Source organism: Perca fluviatilis, chromosome 6 (genome assembly GCF_010015445.1).
Source record: "Perca fluviatilis chromosome 6, GENO_Pfluv_1.0, whole genome shotgun sequence".
NCBI classification, from domain to species: domain Eukaryota; kingdom Metazoa; phylum Chordata; class Actinopteri; order Perciformes; family Percidae; genus Perca; species Perca fluviatilis.
Window position 1 is genome coordinate 41,486,988 of NC_053117.1, and position 13,121 is coordinate 41,500,108.

The following is a 13,121-nucleotide window of genomic DNA, read 5'->3' on the forward strand; positions in this document are numbered from 1 at the left end:
GCCGCAGACAACTTCGCCCCAAGAGAGTCGAACCAGCTGAGGAAACAGACTTTCAGTTCACGGCTGTAACGTTACCGTTACGCCACCGTTAACAATCCCAGCAAACTTTCTGTTGCTGCCGTTAAGCTTGCTGATCTGGCAGAGAGTCACCGGGGGTTCGGGATCAGATCATAGGGATCAGACCTCCGGTGCTGGGTCTATTCTAATATTAGCTGCTGCTGCTGCAGCTAGCTAGCAGCTAGCCACCAGTCCTGTGACCTCAGTCCTCGCGGTTCGCTCCCCGGGACTGACTCTGCAGAGCTGGCGTTACCCGCTCTATGATCAATGAGCAATGATCAAGGATTACCAAATTTCTCTTTCATAACCACTGAAAACTGTCAAAAATCTAACCCAATGGACGTAGCTGACATTAAGGGTTTCTGCCTCATTAAGGGATATTGTAAGGAAAAAGCTTAATGTACCTAAACAGTGATCAAAAAATCTAACCCAAGTTATGGACGTTATCTGACTGATAACTGACTGATATCTGATTGATCATTGTTTAGGTACATTAAAGTTAAGCTTTTTCACGTTAAGCGTTTTAGAATGTCCCTGCTGCTGCTGAGGGAATCTGTAGCTTTTTGCCCCCCCTTTACATAAATATACATATGGCTATGAAATAGATCATGAAATACATAAATGAGGAAATACACATGAACATAGGCATTAGTCATAATAGTTAAATAGCCTAAATACATGTATGTTTTACTTATATTTATTTCGAGGGACTTTTATTTATTCCATCTATGCACGTTATATAGGAAGTTTGGTTATCTCACAGACTCAGACTAAAAGCAGCTAGTGCATAAGTGCATCATAGCATATCACTATCTGCAAATAAAATAAAATATCAATAAATCACGAGCGCGGCAGATTCCCAGCTCACCTAGAGCGGGTAACGCCAGCTCTGCAGACGGACCAGATCGAGTCAGTCGTCCCGGGAAGAAAACCGCGGGGACCGAGGTCACAGGGCTGGTGGCTAGCTGCTAGCTAGCTGCAGCAGCAGCTAATATTAGAATAGACCCAGCACCGGAGGTCTGATCCCCATGATCTGATCCCGAACCCCCGGTGACTCTCTGCCAGATCAGCAAGCTTAACGGCAGCAACAGAAAGTTTGCTGGGATTGTTAACGGTGGCGTAACGGTTACGTTACAGCCGTGAACCGAAAGTCTGTTTCCTCAGCTGGTTCGACTCTCTTGGGGCGAAGTTGTCTGCGGCGGGTAGAGACAGAGAGTCAGAGGGAGGCAGGGAGAGAGGGGAATAAATACATGTGACATTATGAAATAAAATTCCCCCCAAGCATTATCAAGAGTATAGGTTTCCAAAGTAATTTTAGCCTGGGCTGAAAGCAACACTGGTAGGCTAGGCTGGCGCTGTTGCCTTGGAAATGATAACATCCGGTCTCTGAATATGAAAAAACAAGACTTTTTTTCGTTTCTGTTTTCGAGTGATTTTATTTTTGTTATATAAAATAGAAAATGAAAATCAAAGCATATTTTAAATTTCTCCCATACCCTGTTGACCATGAAAAGGAAAACATGCCTTGTATTTCAATTTCAAATGTTGTATTTTAAAACGAAAATCAAATAACCATTCGTTTTTTGTTTTTCAATACCTGTTTATGAAATGAAATTGAATGAACGAAAAAGTACACGGACCGATTTTGCTTTTATTCCTGTAGGTAAGATATAAATATAAAATGTCATTATGAATGATATAAAGCAAACATTGTTGAATTGTGTGCAATATTGCAACTCATTCTATTATGCTTGTATATTAGATTACATTGATTAAATAGTTGATAAATAAATAATAAACGGGGAGAGCTCCTTGGCTGCATGCTTTCAGTTTTAAATGTTTATACATTTTTTTTGGTATAAGATTCTTTATTTGAATATTTTGTCTCTTTCTATACTGGTCCTTTTTCTACATATTTCTAAATGAATGCAGGGTCAATGCTGAGATACGTACAAGGAGGAGCACGTGGCCAAGAGGAAGATACAGATGACCAGCAACCATCTACAAGCAGTTCTGGCACACATCAACCCCAGCAGGTCTGTAGACTCCACAACACTACCAATTTGATTAGATTTGATTGATTTTGGAAAATCTTTGATTTATTTTGATAATATTATGCACTTCTCTATACTTGAATGTGTGTGTTTTAGCTCTTCTACATAGTGTGCTTACAAAGTAAAGTAAAATTGTGTGACTTTTCTGCTTCTAAATCTTTGCTTAATTGAAGGAGATTGCTAACTGTTATACTTCTGCTTTTATGTTTGTATTTATGGATGATTACTTTATTTCTACAAAGATTTTGCACATCCCAATAGTTGTGTCTATGTATGTTTTGCCAGTTCTGTGTACTGTGTTTCCTCAGGGTGGGGGTGGTGGTGGTGGGGGCATCATAAAGGAATTATGCTTAGGGCACCAAAATGGCTAGCAGCGCCACTGCCTGTACACATTACAGCCTGGCTCTTTGCTTGTGTGTCAACTGTTTGCAGTTTCCAAAATGAGAAGACTTTTCTGCATCAAGTACTTTTATTTTTATACTTTAAGTACATTTTCCTGATGATACTTACAGACTTTTACTCAAGTAACATTTTCAATGCAGGACTTGTCCTTTTACAGTATGGAAGTAGTACTTTTACTTAAGTAAAGGATTTTAATTACTTCTGCCACCGCTGCTAGAACCAGAGGTTCAAAAAGTGGGCGGTCACTGTGGAGCTCTATTGTATTTTTAAAATCTGATCCATTATAAATGAATACCAAATGCTTATGGTTTAAATTGATCATATTTTATCTGTACATAATTTTACCTTCAAAGATCATTATATAAAAACTGTTTACACTCTCAATAAAGCAGTAGAAAAGAAACAAAAGTTTTTCTGACTCCTTTATATGAGATGCAACAGCTGTGCTGATCCATCAGATGGTTGGGTTGATAATCTTGCCCATGAAGAGGATTTCCTCCGTATTACGTTCAATGATGATGACCATAAATGGACGATTGAACTTCAACACAGGGACAGGGTCCCAGATCGCAGTCGTTACGATGCCGATGCCTGTGGCGGCAGCAGCGGTGGCTCCGATCTCGTCCACGTCCAGCGTAGCTTGGTGCACAACCTGCGGTGCAACGCAGAGTAAGTGAGACGACAGACGAATGGATTTTGTGTGAAATAACAAAATATATGTTCTGTTTACTTACTTCTGAGACTGCCAGTCCTTGCTCCTCTGAAATGCATCTGAAATTTGCACGCTCACCAAACATGTCTGTCATTCCCATTTCTGACAGCACATCATTCAGGTTATAGGAAGTCTTGATGGAGAACTTTGGAATATATATATTATATCTCCTAAAACATTGGGGGCATTAAACAATGATATGCTGTTTTTAATCACAGACTCAGACAAGACTATTCAGTGTCAAACCTTCCACATATTAGAAGCATAAATTAAGATTCTCCCAACCTGGGTCTCATCCACTGCAACCATTTGATGACACGGTTTGGGCCAAGGGTGAACTCCAGTGTTGCCATGGCGTCAGGCAACATCAGCAGCATGGAGTAGGAGCCGGTGAAGGGGAGCTGAAGGACCATCGTGTTCAGCATGAGATCGTGATAGGTGTTGAAACTATCCTCCAGATTCATCATGAGGACTTGAACCTGGACGATAACAATTTAAAGGGGTGATAGAATGCAAAACCGATTTTACCCTGTCATAGTTGAATAACGACAGTTTGGTGGGTAAATAGGACATACATAGAAGCTCAAAATCCCACTGACACCCCTTTACTATGAAAATCTCATATTTTGAAACTGCCGCTGAAAACGGGCGAATCTCAACAAAGCTAGAAGCTTACGTAAGCATCTCAAGACCTGAACCTTTGTCACGCCAACTGACCTGAGATCAGGTAGTCTTCTGAATCTAGGTCGCGCAGATCTCTGCTATTCCATTACAAAATTCACTTCTGAGACTTTTTTATGCGAGAAATCAATTATGCAAAGCTCAAATATGGGCCGTTTCACGAAAATTGATGGCTAATTGCAAATTTGGTAAGACAGTGTCGGACTTTTCGAGCTCCACAATCTGCCGGGACAGGCGGCGGCAGCTGGCCGGGTTTGCTGCCTTCCCTGTCGGCCTCACCTCCTTCACAGACTCACTGAGCTGGAGCTGTGTCAGGATCTCACACACGACCTGCGCAGTGTACTTTAGAAAAGAAGAAAGTTTGGAGGTTTTGCAAGGATATTGAAAATGAACCATGGTTGTAAATGGAGTGTTGCAGACTGTACAACGGAGTAGCCTACTGGGCCAGAGAGAAAAGGGTTTAGAACGAGTATATCAGCCTACAGGCCCAGAGAGAAGGGTTTAGAACGAGTATATCAGCCTACAGGCCCAGAGAGAAGGGTTTAGAACGAGTATATCAGCCTACAGGCCCAGAGAGAAGGGTTTAGAACGAGTAGATCAGCCCACAGGCCCAGAGAGAAGGGTTTTAGAACGAGTAGATCAGCCTACTGGCCCAGAGAGAAGGGTTTAGAACGAGTAGATCAGCCCACAGGCCCAGAGAGAAGGGTTTAGAACGAGTAGATCAGCCCACAGGCCCAGAGAAAAGGGTTTAGAACGAGTAGATCAGCCCACAGGCCCAGAGAGAAGGGTTTAGAACGAGTATATCAGCCTACAGGCCCAGAGAGAAGGGTTTAGAACGAGTATATCAGACGAGAGGGAATTGTGGATCTAACGTAGCGCTGCAGAGGCACTGGCAGAGGACAGGCTTGCAGGGATTCACTCTCCTCTCCCCATGCTTACTACCTAAAAAGGTGAGTGGTAATTCTTTGCTGAAGTTTTTTTATGTCGCAAAAGTAACGTTAGAACAACACTAGTTATAATGAAAGTGTAAAACCTTTATTTTTGTCTCGGCTGTTTTAGACACTGCGGCTCTCGCCTGGGCATGTAACAGACAGTGTGTCTGTCTTTGTGTGTGTGCGCTGTGCAGCGGTGTGTGTGTGTCTGTGTTTGTGTGTGTGCGCTGTGTGCAGGGCAGCAGTGTGTGTGTGTGTGTGTGTGTGTGTCTGAAATATGAGACCTGCTGTCGCGTCTCTAATGTGTGTGTATGGGGATTCAGCGCACAGCTCATCTAAATATTCATGAGCATACCATATTTGGAAGAAAAGCTGTGAGTCTCCCCCTGCTTCCAAATAGAGCCATTACACAGGGATGCATAATAGTACCTTGCCATTTTCAGCCCAACCAATGTTACATGCCCCATTAGGAGACCTTAAGGAACAGTGTGAAACCCTATATAATCATTCTATCACCCCTTTAAGAAAAAGAATTAGGTTGTTACAACTATCAGGTTTTCCCAAATTGTGTTATCAGCATGAAAAATAATATCTTTTATTTATGTATCTTTGGTAAATGAAGAATTCCCCCAATGGACCCCCTGCTCTAGGTTTGGGCTGAACCCTGAATGTTAATTACTGGGACTCAAATAATTTTTTCTGTTAAGAGTAAAACTCTAAACCTTGGTGTTCTTGTCCACGTTGAAGTCGTCCTGCTTGGTGAGCTTAGGGTGAAACGGAGTCGCCCACTTTCCTGTTAGACAATGAGCAGAAATAAAACACAACCTTTGGTTTGATACAGTCAATTTAACCTCAAAATATGTAAACAGATCTTACATTATTATATTAGATTACAGACTGACTAGATCTCATCCCACAGGACCTTCTTACCTTTGTAGTAGATGTAGCTGATGAGATACAGGACTGTGTTTGGATCCAGGTTTTCCACCAGCTTGTCAATCTTCCCGTTGGTCTTCTCCTCCACGTACTTATTGATGGTATCAGCACTTTCTGTGGCTTGGCTGAAGTCCACATTGAACCCATCTGTGAAGTACGACTGCTTCAGGGTCTGCAGGAACTCCGGCTTTGGCTTGAAGCCGTTGTCCACGAACACGGCGGTCCCTTCGCTGGTGTCCTCCTGAGATGTGTTGTTGGCCCTCTGGAGGAACGTCTGGAAGGCCTGGTCCACATCTGTCTGAGTCAGGGAGCTACTGAAAGCAAGACCACTGAAAAGCTGACGGTGAGTCTCCCCCTGCGCTCCCACGGACAACGCAGCCAAGGCGGTCGACACACAAAACGGGGAGAAGAAGATATTCTTTCCCTGTGAGTCAGCATCAGCTGCTAACTTCCTGTAGAGTCGGAAGGAAAACCTTTGGTTTGCTTCGTTCACCAGGGAGACGCTGTTGGGCCAGTTGTTGCTGGGAATAAAACTGCCCACGCAGATCACTGCTGATAGGACCCAGAGACCCACGGCTGCACGCATCATCATTGTGAACTAAGACAAAAGTTCAAAAGTCCAGCTTCATTGTTTGTTTTAATGAGGAAACTGGTTGTACTGGAGGTATTTTCTGAACGTTTAGTATAATGTGAATCTGATGACTATGTGGGCTGTTTACTTACTATATATATATATATATATATATATATATATATATATATATGAAATAAAGTTTGGACACACCTTCTCATTCAATTTCATTCATTTCCTTTTATTTTCATGACTATTTACATTGTAGATTCTCACTGAAGGCATCAAGACTATGAATGAACATATATGGAATTATGTACTTAACAAAGTGTGAAATAACTGAAAACATGTCTTATATTTTAGATTCTTCAAAGTAGCCACCCTTTGCTTTTTTATTAATAAGGGAAAAACTTCCACTAATGAACCCTGACAAAGCACACCTGTGAAGGTAAAACCATTTCAGGTGACTACCTCATGAAGCTCATTGAGAGAACACCAAGGGTTTGCAGAGTTATCAAAAAAGCAAAGGGTGGCTACTTTGAGGAATCAAAATATAAGACATGTTTTCAGTTATTTCACACTTTTGTTAAGTACTTAATTCCATATGTGTTCATTCATAGTTTTGATGCCTTCAGTGAGAATCTACAATGTAAATAGTCATGAAAATAAAGAAACAAGTTGAATGAGAAGGTGTGTCCAAACTTTTGGCCTGTACTGTATATATATATATATATATATATATATATATATATATATATATATATATAGATAATTTTTATATATATATATATATATCCACGCCCGCCGATAGGGGGGGGACAAACGGTCTGTTGTCCCGGGCCCACAGTAGGGGGTGGGGGCCCAGAACTGGGCCCTCATTAAATTATGGAATAATTAAAAATCTTTTTTTTTAAATAAGCCTATTTGTGGAAAAAAAATATGTAGCATAATATTTGAGTTACATAAAAGCTTTTTATTTGTTTTCTTCCTAATTGTCCTGGAAATGGTGGTCAAGAACCCCACCCCGTACATAAAAATGGTTTGGCCACTGATCAAAATTTGATGTTGTCACTTGATTTGAAGTTCAGTACGCTCAAAATGTCCGGTCAGCACAAGTCCGGAGCTCGGAAAAGGAAAGAAAAGAGAAGAAGAAAATAGAGGCCTTAGAGATTTTCTAAACAAATATTTTAAAAAAGGTGGTGACGTTGAAGCTGGAACTGTCAACGTAGAGCAAGGTAAGAACCAGCGCAGCCAACGTTTACGAGCCTTGTAACGTAAGCTAACAGGCCAGCTCTCATGTTAACGTCCATTAGCTCGTATAAAAGCCTGACACAACACGTTAACTTTGACAGAAAGAGTTGAGTTTGGTAGCTCCGTCAGTAAGGATGAGACAGAGAGAGATCCAGCTGCAGTCAGGGGACAGAGAGAGTGATGCGGGGGGGCCCGCTGCCCCGCAACGGAGGGACAGAGTCAGGCTACCGGTGAGAGAGAAGAGAGAGAGAGAGATAGAGAGAGAGAGATAGAGATAGAGAGAGAGGGAGTGATGCGGGGGGGCTTGCTGCCCTGTCGGAGAGTCTGAGCAGGATGGATCAGAGACTGATTACACACTTAATTTCAGTGAGAGATGTGAGGAGAGGAAGAGCAAGGGAAAAGGAGAGATCTGGCCGCGAGGGGGGCCCATCTAAGATCTCGTCCCGGGCCCAGGCAAGACTGCCAGCTGGCCTGTATATATCTATATATATATATATATATATATATATATATATATATATATATATATATATATATATATATATATATATACTGTATATATACATATACATTGCCAGTTACGTAATACCATGCCCGAAGGTTTTTTCCAAAATGTTTGGCTAATTGCGATGTAGATGAGAACCTGTGGCCAAATCCACAAGACAGAGTTGATGAAGATGTAGAAGTACAGTAATCTTGTAAAGTACAAGCAAGTTAAGGAACACTGCATTTGATGTTTTACAGTACTACTGTGTTTTCTATTTTGTAACTAATTATTTTGCTTTGATTCAAATAAACCTATGTTGTGATCGTACTGTACTGTTTTTCATCAATACATTTCAGATTTTGTTCAATGACTCCACTGTGTCTGTAGTATTCTCTCTACTACTGCAGTACTTTTACAGGGATGTATTTACATCTAGTACCAAAATGAAACATGTATCACCTATTTTGTACTACAATATTTAGTGATTGTACAAACAATGACACAGTGAAACTATGGGTAGCTTGCAGTATTTTGGGTGTGTGGTTTTGTGAATTGTGTTAAGTATTTTGATAAAACCAGCATAGTTTGCAAAATTGTGTTTTAGCAATTGGGAAAAAACTGTAGCAGCAAAGTGATTGTAAAAAACTGTAAAACTAAAAATTTTCATAAAATTAAAAATAAACTAGCAAACCCACTTTAAGAACTAATTGTATGTGTATGTGTATGTGTGTGTTAGTGTGAGTGTGAGTGTGTGTGTGTGTGTGTGTGTGTGTGTGTGTGTGTGTGTGTGTGTGTGTGTGTGTGTGTGTGTGTGTGTGTGTGGGAGGGGTCATCACAATTGTTAAACTAATGAATATAACAAATAATACGAAAAAACATCAATACATTGATTGAACTTCCAAAAGGAGAATAAGTAGAGTAAATCTAGTCATCTCTAAAGGATTTACATTTCCAGTGTGCACAGTTACATCTCAAACTCAATGTGGTAAACTGTATTTAACTGTTGGCAGAGTATTTCAACTTGTATGTAAAACACATAAAAACAATCCATCTTTCTAACAGCTTACCTTCTCCTGGTTGAAGAGCAGACAGAGAAACACAGACGGGTCAAAGAGAGATGTTCCTTTTTATGACAGAAATCAGAGAAACTGCACTTTGACTTTGTTTATTCCCTGTCTCAAACTCTTATTTGCTCGGCCCCTGCATTCGTTCTGTGTAATCATGTCTTACCGTAACCCATGTCAAATCATGTAATGTCATGTCAGTTTGTACTGACATATTTAATCTGTCACTAGGCAGCTGTCCATGCGTGCTTTAAAACCACCTCCATCGTGCCTGTGCCAAAACACTCCACTGCAACAAATATCATTATGAAGTTCTTGGAGAGGCTGGTCCTGGCCCATCTCAAGACCTGCTTACCACCCTCACTGGACCCCTTCCAATTCACCTACAGTCAGAACAGGAGCACAGAGGATGCCATCTCTACGGCACTTCACTCTGCCCTGTCCTACCTTGACAATAGCAACAGCTATGTGAGAATGCTGTTCGCTGACTTTCAACAGCATCATCCCCTCCAAACTGATCACCAAACTCAGTGAACTGGGCATCAATACCTCCCTCTGTAACTGGATTCTAGACTTCCTAACCAACAGACCTCAGTCTGTTAGGTTAGATAATCACACCTCCTCAACCATCACGCTGAACACTGGTGTACCACAGGGATGTGTGCTGAGCCCTCTCCTTTACTCCCTCTTCACCTACGACTGCACACCTGTACATGGCTGTAACACCATTGTCAAGTTTGCAGACGACACTACGGTGATTGGTCTCATCAGCAACAACGATGAGACGGCCTACAGGGAGGAGGTCCAGAACCTATCCTCGTGGTGCACTGACAACAACCTGGCTCTCAACACCAAGAAGACCTTGCATGAATGTGTCCCATCCCTTGTTTTAGTTTTTCAAATGCTCTGCTGTGCCGCGTTACATCCTGTAACGCCCTGCAGCGCCCTGATATGACATGAACTACTACGACTTAGGCCTGGCAAACTCGATTCCTTTTTAGGATTCAGGTTATTCTGAGTCACTCACTAAACTGATCCGGGTTGTGCGAGTCACTTGAGTCAGTATTGTATGCTACATCCAAGGCGAGCTTTTGATTTGGATAAAATGCCATGTTTTCATTTAGAATCTTTTAATTTTATTTGAAAAAAATATCCATAAATATAAAATGGTCTGAAAGAAAACCGAATATTCATTTAAAAATGACATGGAATTATATTTCTTAACTTTAATAGGACTGACGACAAGAAAGCCATCTGGACTCTGAACATTTACAATGACTTAAAATCTCTTTAATGTAAATTCCATGCGCCCCTTTTTCATGTATGCACTGTATGCATTTAATGTTTTAAATGTGTATGTGCATCTGTATTTGAATAATAAAGTTTTGTGAAGTAAAAAAAAAAAAACATGAGTTGTCGGCGAGGCGAGCTTATAATGTTCCGGACTGTCTGCTCAACCTGATTGCATTTAGCATACTACATTTATACACCAAACCTACAGTAGGCCTAGCTAGGCTACGTGCAGAACATTGTATGTTATTTCAGAAGTGAAAGAATGGCTTTTGTTGTTGATTTGCATTACCCTGAGCTCGAGGAGAAGCTGCACCTTCGCTTCGCTGCGCTCGTCTGAATCAGATCCACTCACGACAAGGTAGCCGGCTGATTCAGTTGATTCGCGGGATTTACTGACTCCCGCGAGAACTCATGAGTCATCGACAACTCATGAATCACCAACAACCCACGAGTCATCGAGGGCTCGTGAGTTCTCGAAGTGAATCCCACGGTCTGCGAGCTCCGGCTCTGAGTCTGCGGGTCGGGACTGTCTCTCTGCTCACTCAGCGCTTGAGTTGACTTGTGGAGTTGCTGTTAACTACGAAATTGTAAGTTATAAAGCTTTTTGCAGATAAGATGGCTAGGAATAGTAGAAGCTAATGTTGCAAGAGGTTTGTGTGTGCCGCTGTTATCATGTTAGATTGAATTGTAGTAGGACTCAACTGAACCGGGTTAATGATGCTAGAGACCCGTGATTCGTGAGTCAATTTAAAGACTCGGGTTAAAGATCCGAGTGAATCACAACTCGAACAGGTCTACTACGACTACCATTTGAAGTCTTTAAAGTGACTATTATTGCCACTGTTCATCACACCCCCAACCAGCACCGTCAGACACCTCCTACCAAGAGCCTGGGTCTGTCCCGTCAGACACCTCCTACCAAGAGCCTGGGTCTGTCCCGTCAGACACCTCCTACCAAGAGCCTGGGTCTGTCCCGGTTTCTTCCCCAAGAGGGGTTTTTCCTCGCCACTGTCGACTGCTTGCTATTGAGGGAAGAATGTTGGGGTGTAATATAGTGTGGTTGACCTACTCTATCGCATTGTGTCTCGAGATAACTCTTGTTATGATTTGATACTATAAATAAAATTGAATTGAAATTGAAATATGTTTATTGGTTTTCATTTTTACAATAAGTACAAAATGGATCCATGAAATTTAGCACGCAAGCATACTTCAAACAAAACACACTCATCCAAAAACACAACACCAAAATACAACACTGGCTCACCTACACACATACAATAAAAATGAATGAATAAAGAAAGAAAACATACACAGCAAAGTACTCTCTCTTATGACCTTATCAGAAAATCCCCGTAGCATAATGTCAGTGACAATAGGGTCCAAATAATTCAGATAAGGATCCCAAACTTTATAAAACTGGTTTGATTTGGAATGTATCACACATGTCAGATATTTCAGAGGTACTAAATCAGTGCCAGCCCTTAAAGCTACATTGTGTAAGAATTTCTCCCATCTAGCGGTGAAATTGTACATGACAACCAACTGAATATTACTTTGTAGCTCCTCCCATCCTGAGAGTGTTCTAACTCCTACAGTGGCTGAACCCGAAATCAGCTCTTAGTATCTCCATCGTTTACACACAACTGTTCTGTGTGTTACAGCTGCATGATGTGAGTGAGTTGTCTGCCAGGGAAATCACGACGTTATGCACAACCATGTTACAGTTAGCCAAGCAACTATGAAACTTCGAATTTAAACAAATAGGCTGGATTACCTATCGAGAAGAAAGCAGGCAACTTTGGTGTCCCTTTTAAAATCCTTGCTCCTCTTTTCATCTTGGAAAAGCCACTGCAATGCCAAAATTACATTTAAGCATAGTTCTTTATATTTTTGTTTTATTTCTGTTTTAGTTTTTCTCACAATACTGAAATGGAGTTTCTCATTCCCACATTTCGATGATGATTCTCATTAAACTAAGTGGGAGCCACAAAGTCTGGAGACTAATGCGAATGGCCTTTGTTTGAACCGATAAAGGTACAAGCTCACAGTAAACTATCTATCTACAGATTCAGTTCTCCCTTGCCAGTTGAGATGTACAGGGCATGTGACCTCAGAGTGAAAGTAGGGCAGGGGGGAAAGGACGAAGTGGCTCCATGATGTCTCTTGTGCTTTAGATTATCTTTTATATTTAAAGTTGCCTGTAAGAAATGTTCCTGTTGTGTATGTATATACACAATAGGGAACGGGACAGTTGAGTTTAGGTAAAGAAGAATGGGACAGTTGGGTTTAGATAAAGAAGAACGGGACAGTTGGGTTTAGATAAAGAAGAACGGGACAGTTGGGTTTAGGTAAAGAAGAACGGGACAGTTAGGTTTAGATAAAGAACGGGACAGTTGGGTTTAGGTAAAGAAGAACGGGACGGTTGGGTTTAGGTAAAGAAGAACGGGACAGTTGAGTTTAGATAAAGAAGAACGGGACCGTTGAGTTTAGATAAAGAAGAACGGGACCGTTGGGTTTAGGGTAAAGAAGAACGGGACGGTTGGGTTTAGGTAAAGAAGAACGGGACGGTTGGGTTTAGATAAAGAAGAACGGGACGGTTGGGTTTAAGGTAAAGAAGAACGGACGGTTGGGTTTAGATAAAGAAGAACGGGGACAGTTGGGTTTAGGTAAAGAAGAAC

General features: G+C 41.3%; 1 protein-coding gene across 1 annotated transcript; it reads right to left on the reverse strand.

Annotated features, from left to right (window-relative positions):
* Positions 1-1,641: 1,641 nt before the first annotated feature.
* LOC120560221 (serine protease inhibitor 2.1-like) lies at positions 1,642-9,242 on the reverse strand. Its single transcript, XM_039802494.1, has 6 exons — positions 9,151-9,242; positions 5,769-6,372; positions 5,561-5,631; positions 3,511-3,704; positions 3,248-3,395; positions 1,642-3,165 (listed from the first exon to the last, which is right to left on the reverse strand). The coding sequence occupies exons 2-6, from the start codon at positions 6,364-6,366 to the stop codon at positions 2,968-2,970; spliced, it is 1,209 nt and encodes a 402-aa protein (XP_039658428.1). The 5' UTR covers positions 6,367-6,372; positions 9,151-9,242; the 3' UTR covers positions 1,642-2,967.
* Positions 9,243-13,121: the final 3,879 nt, after the last annotated feature.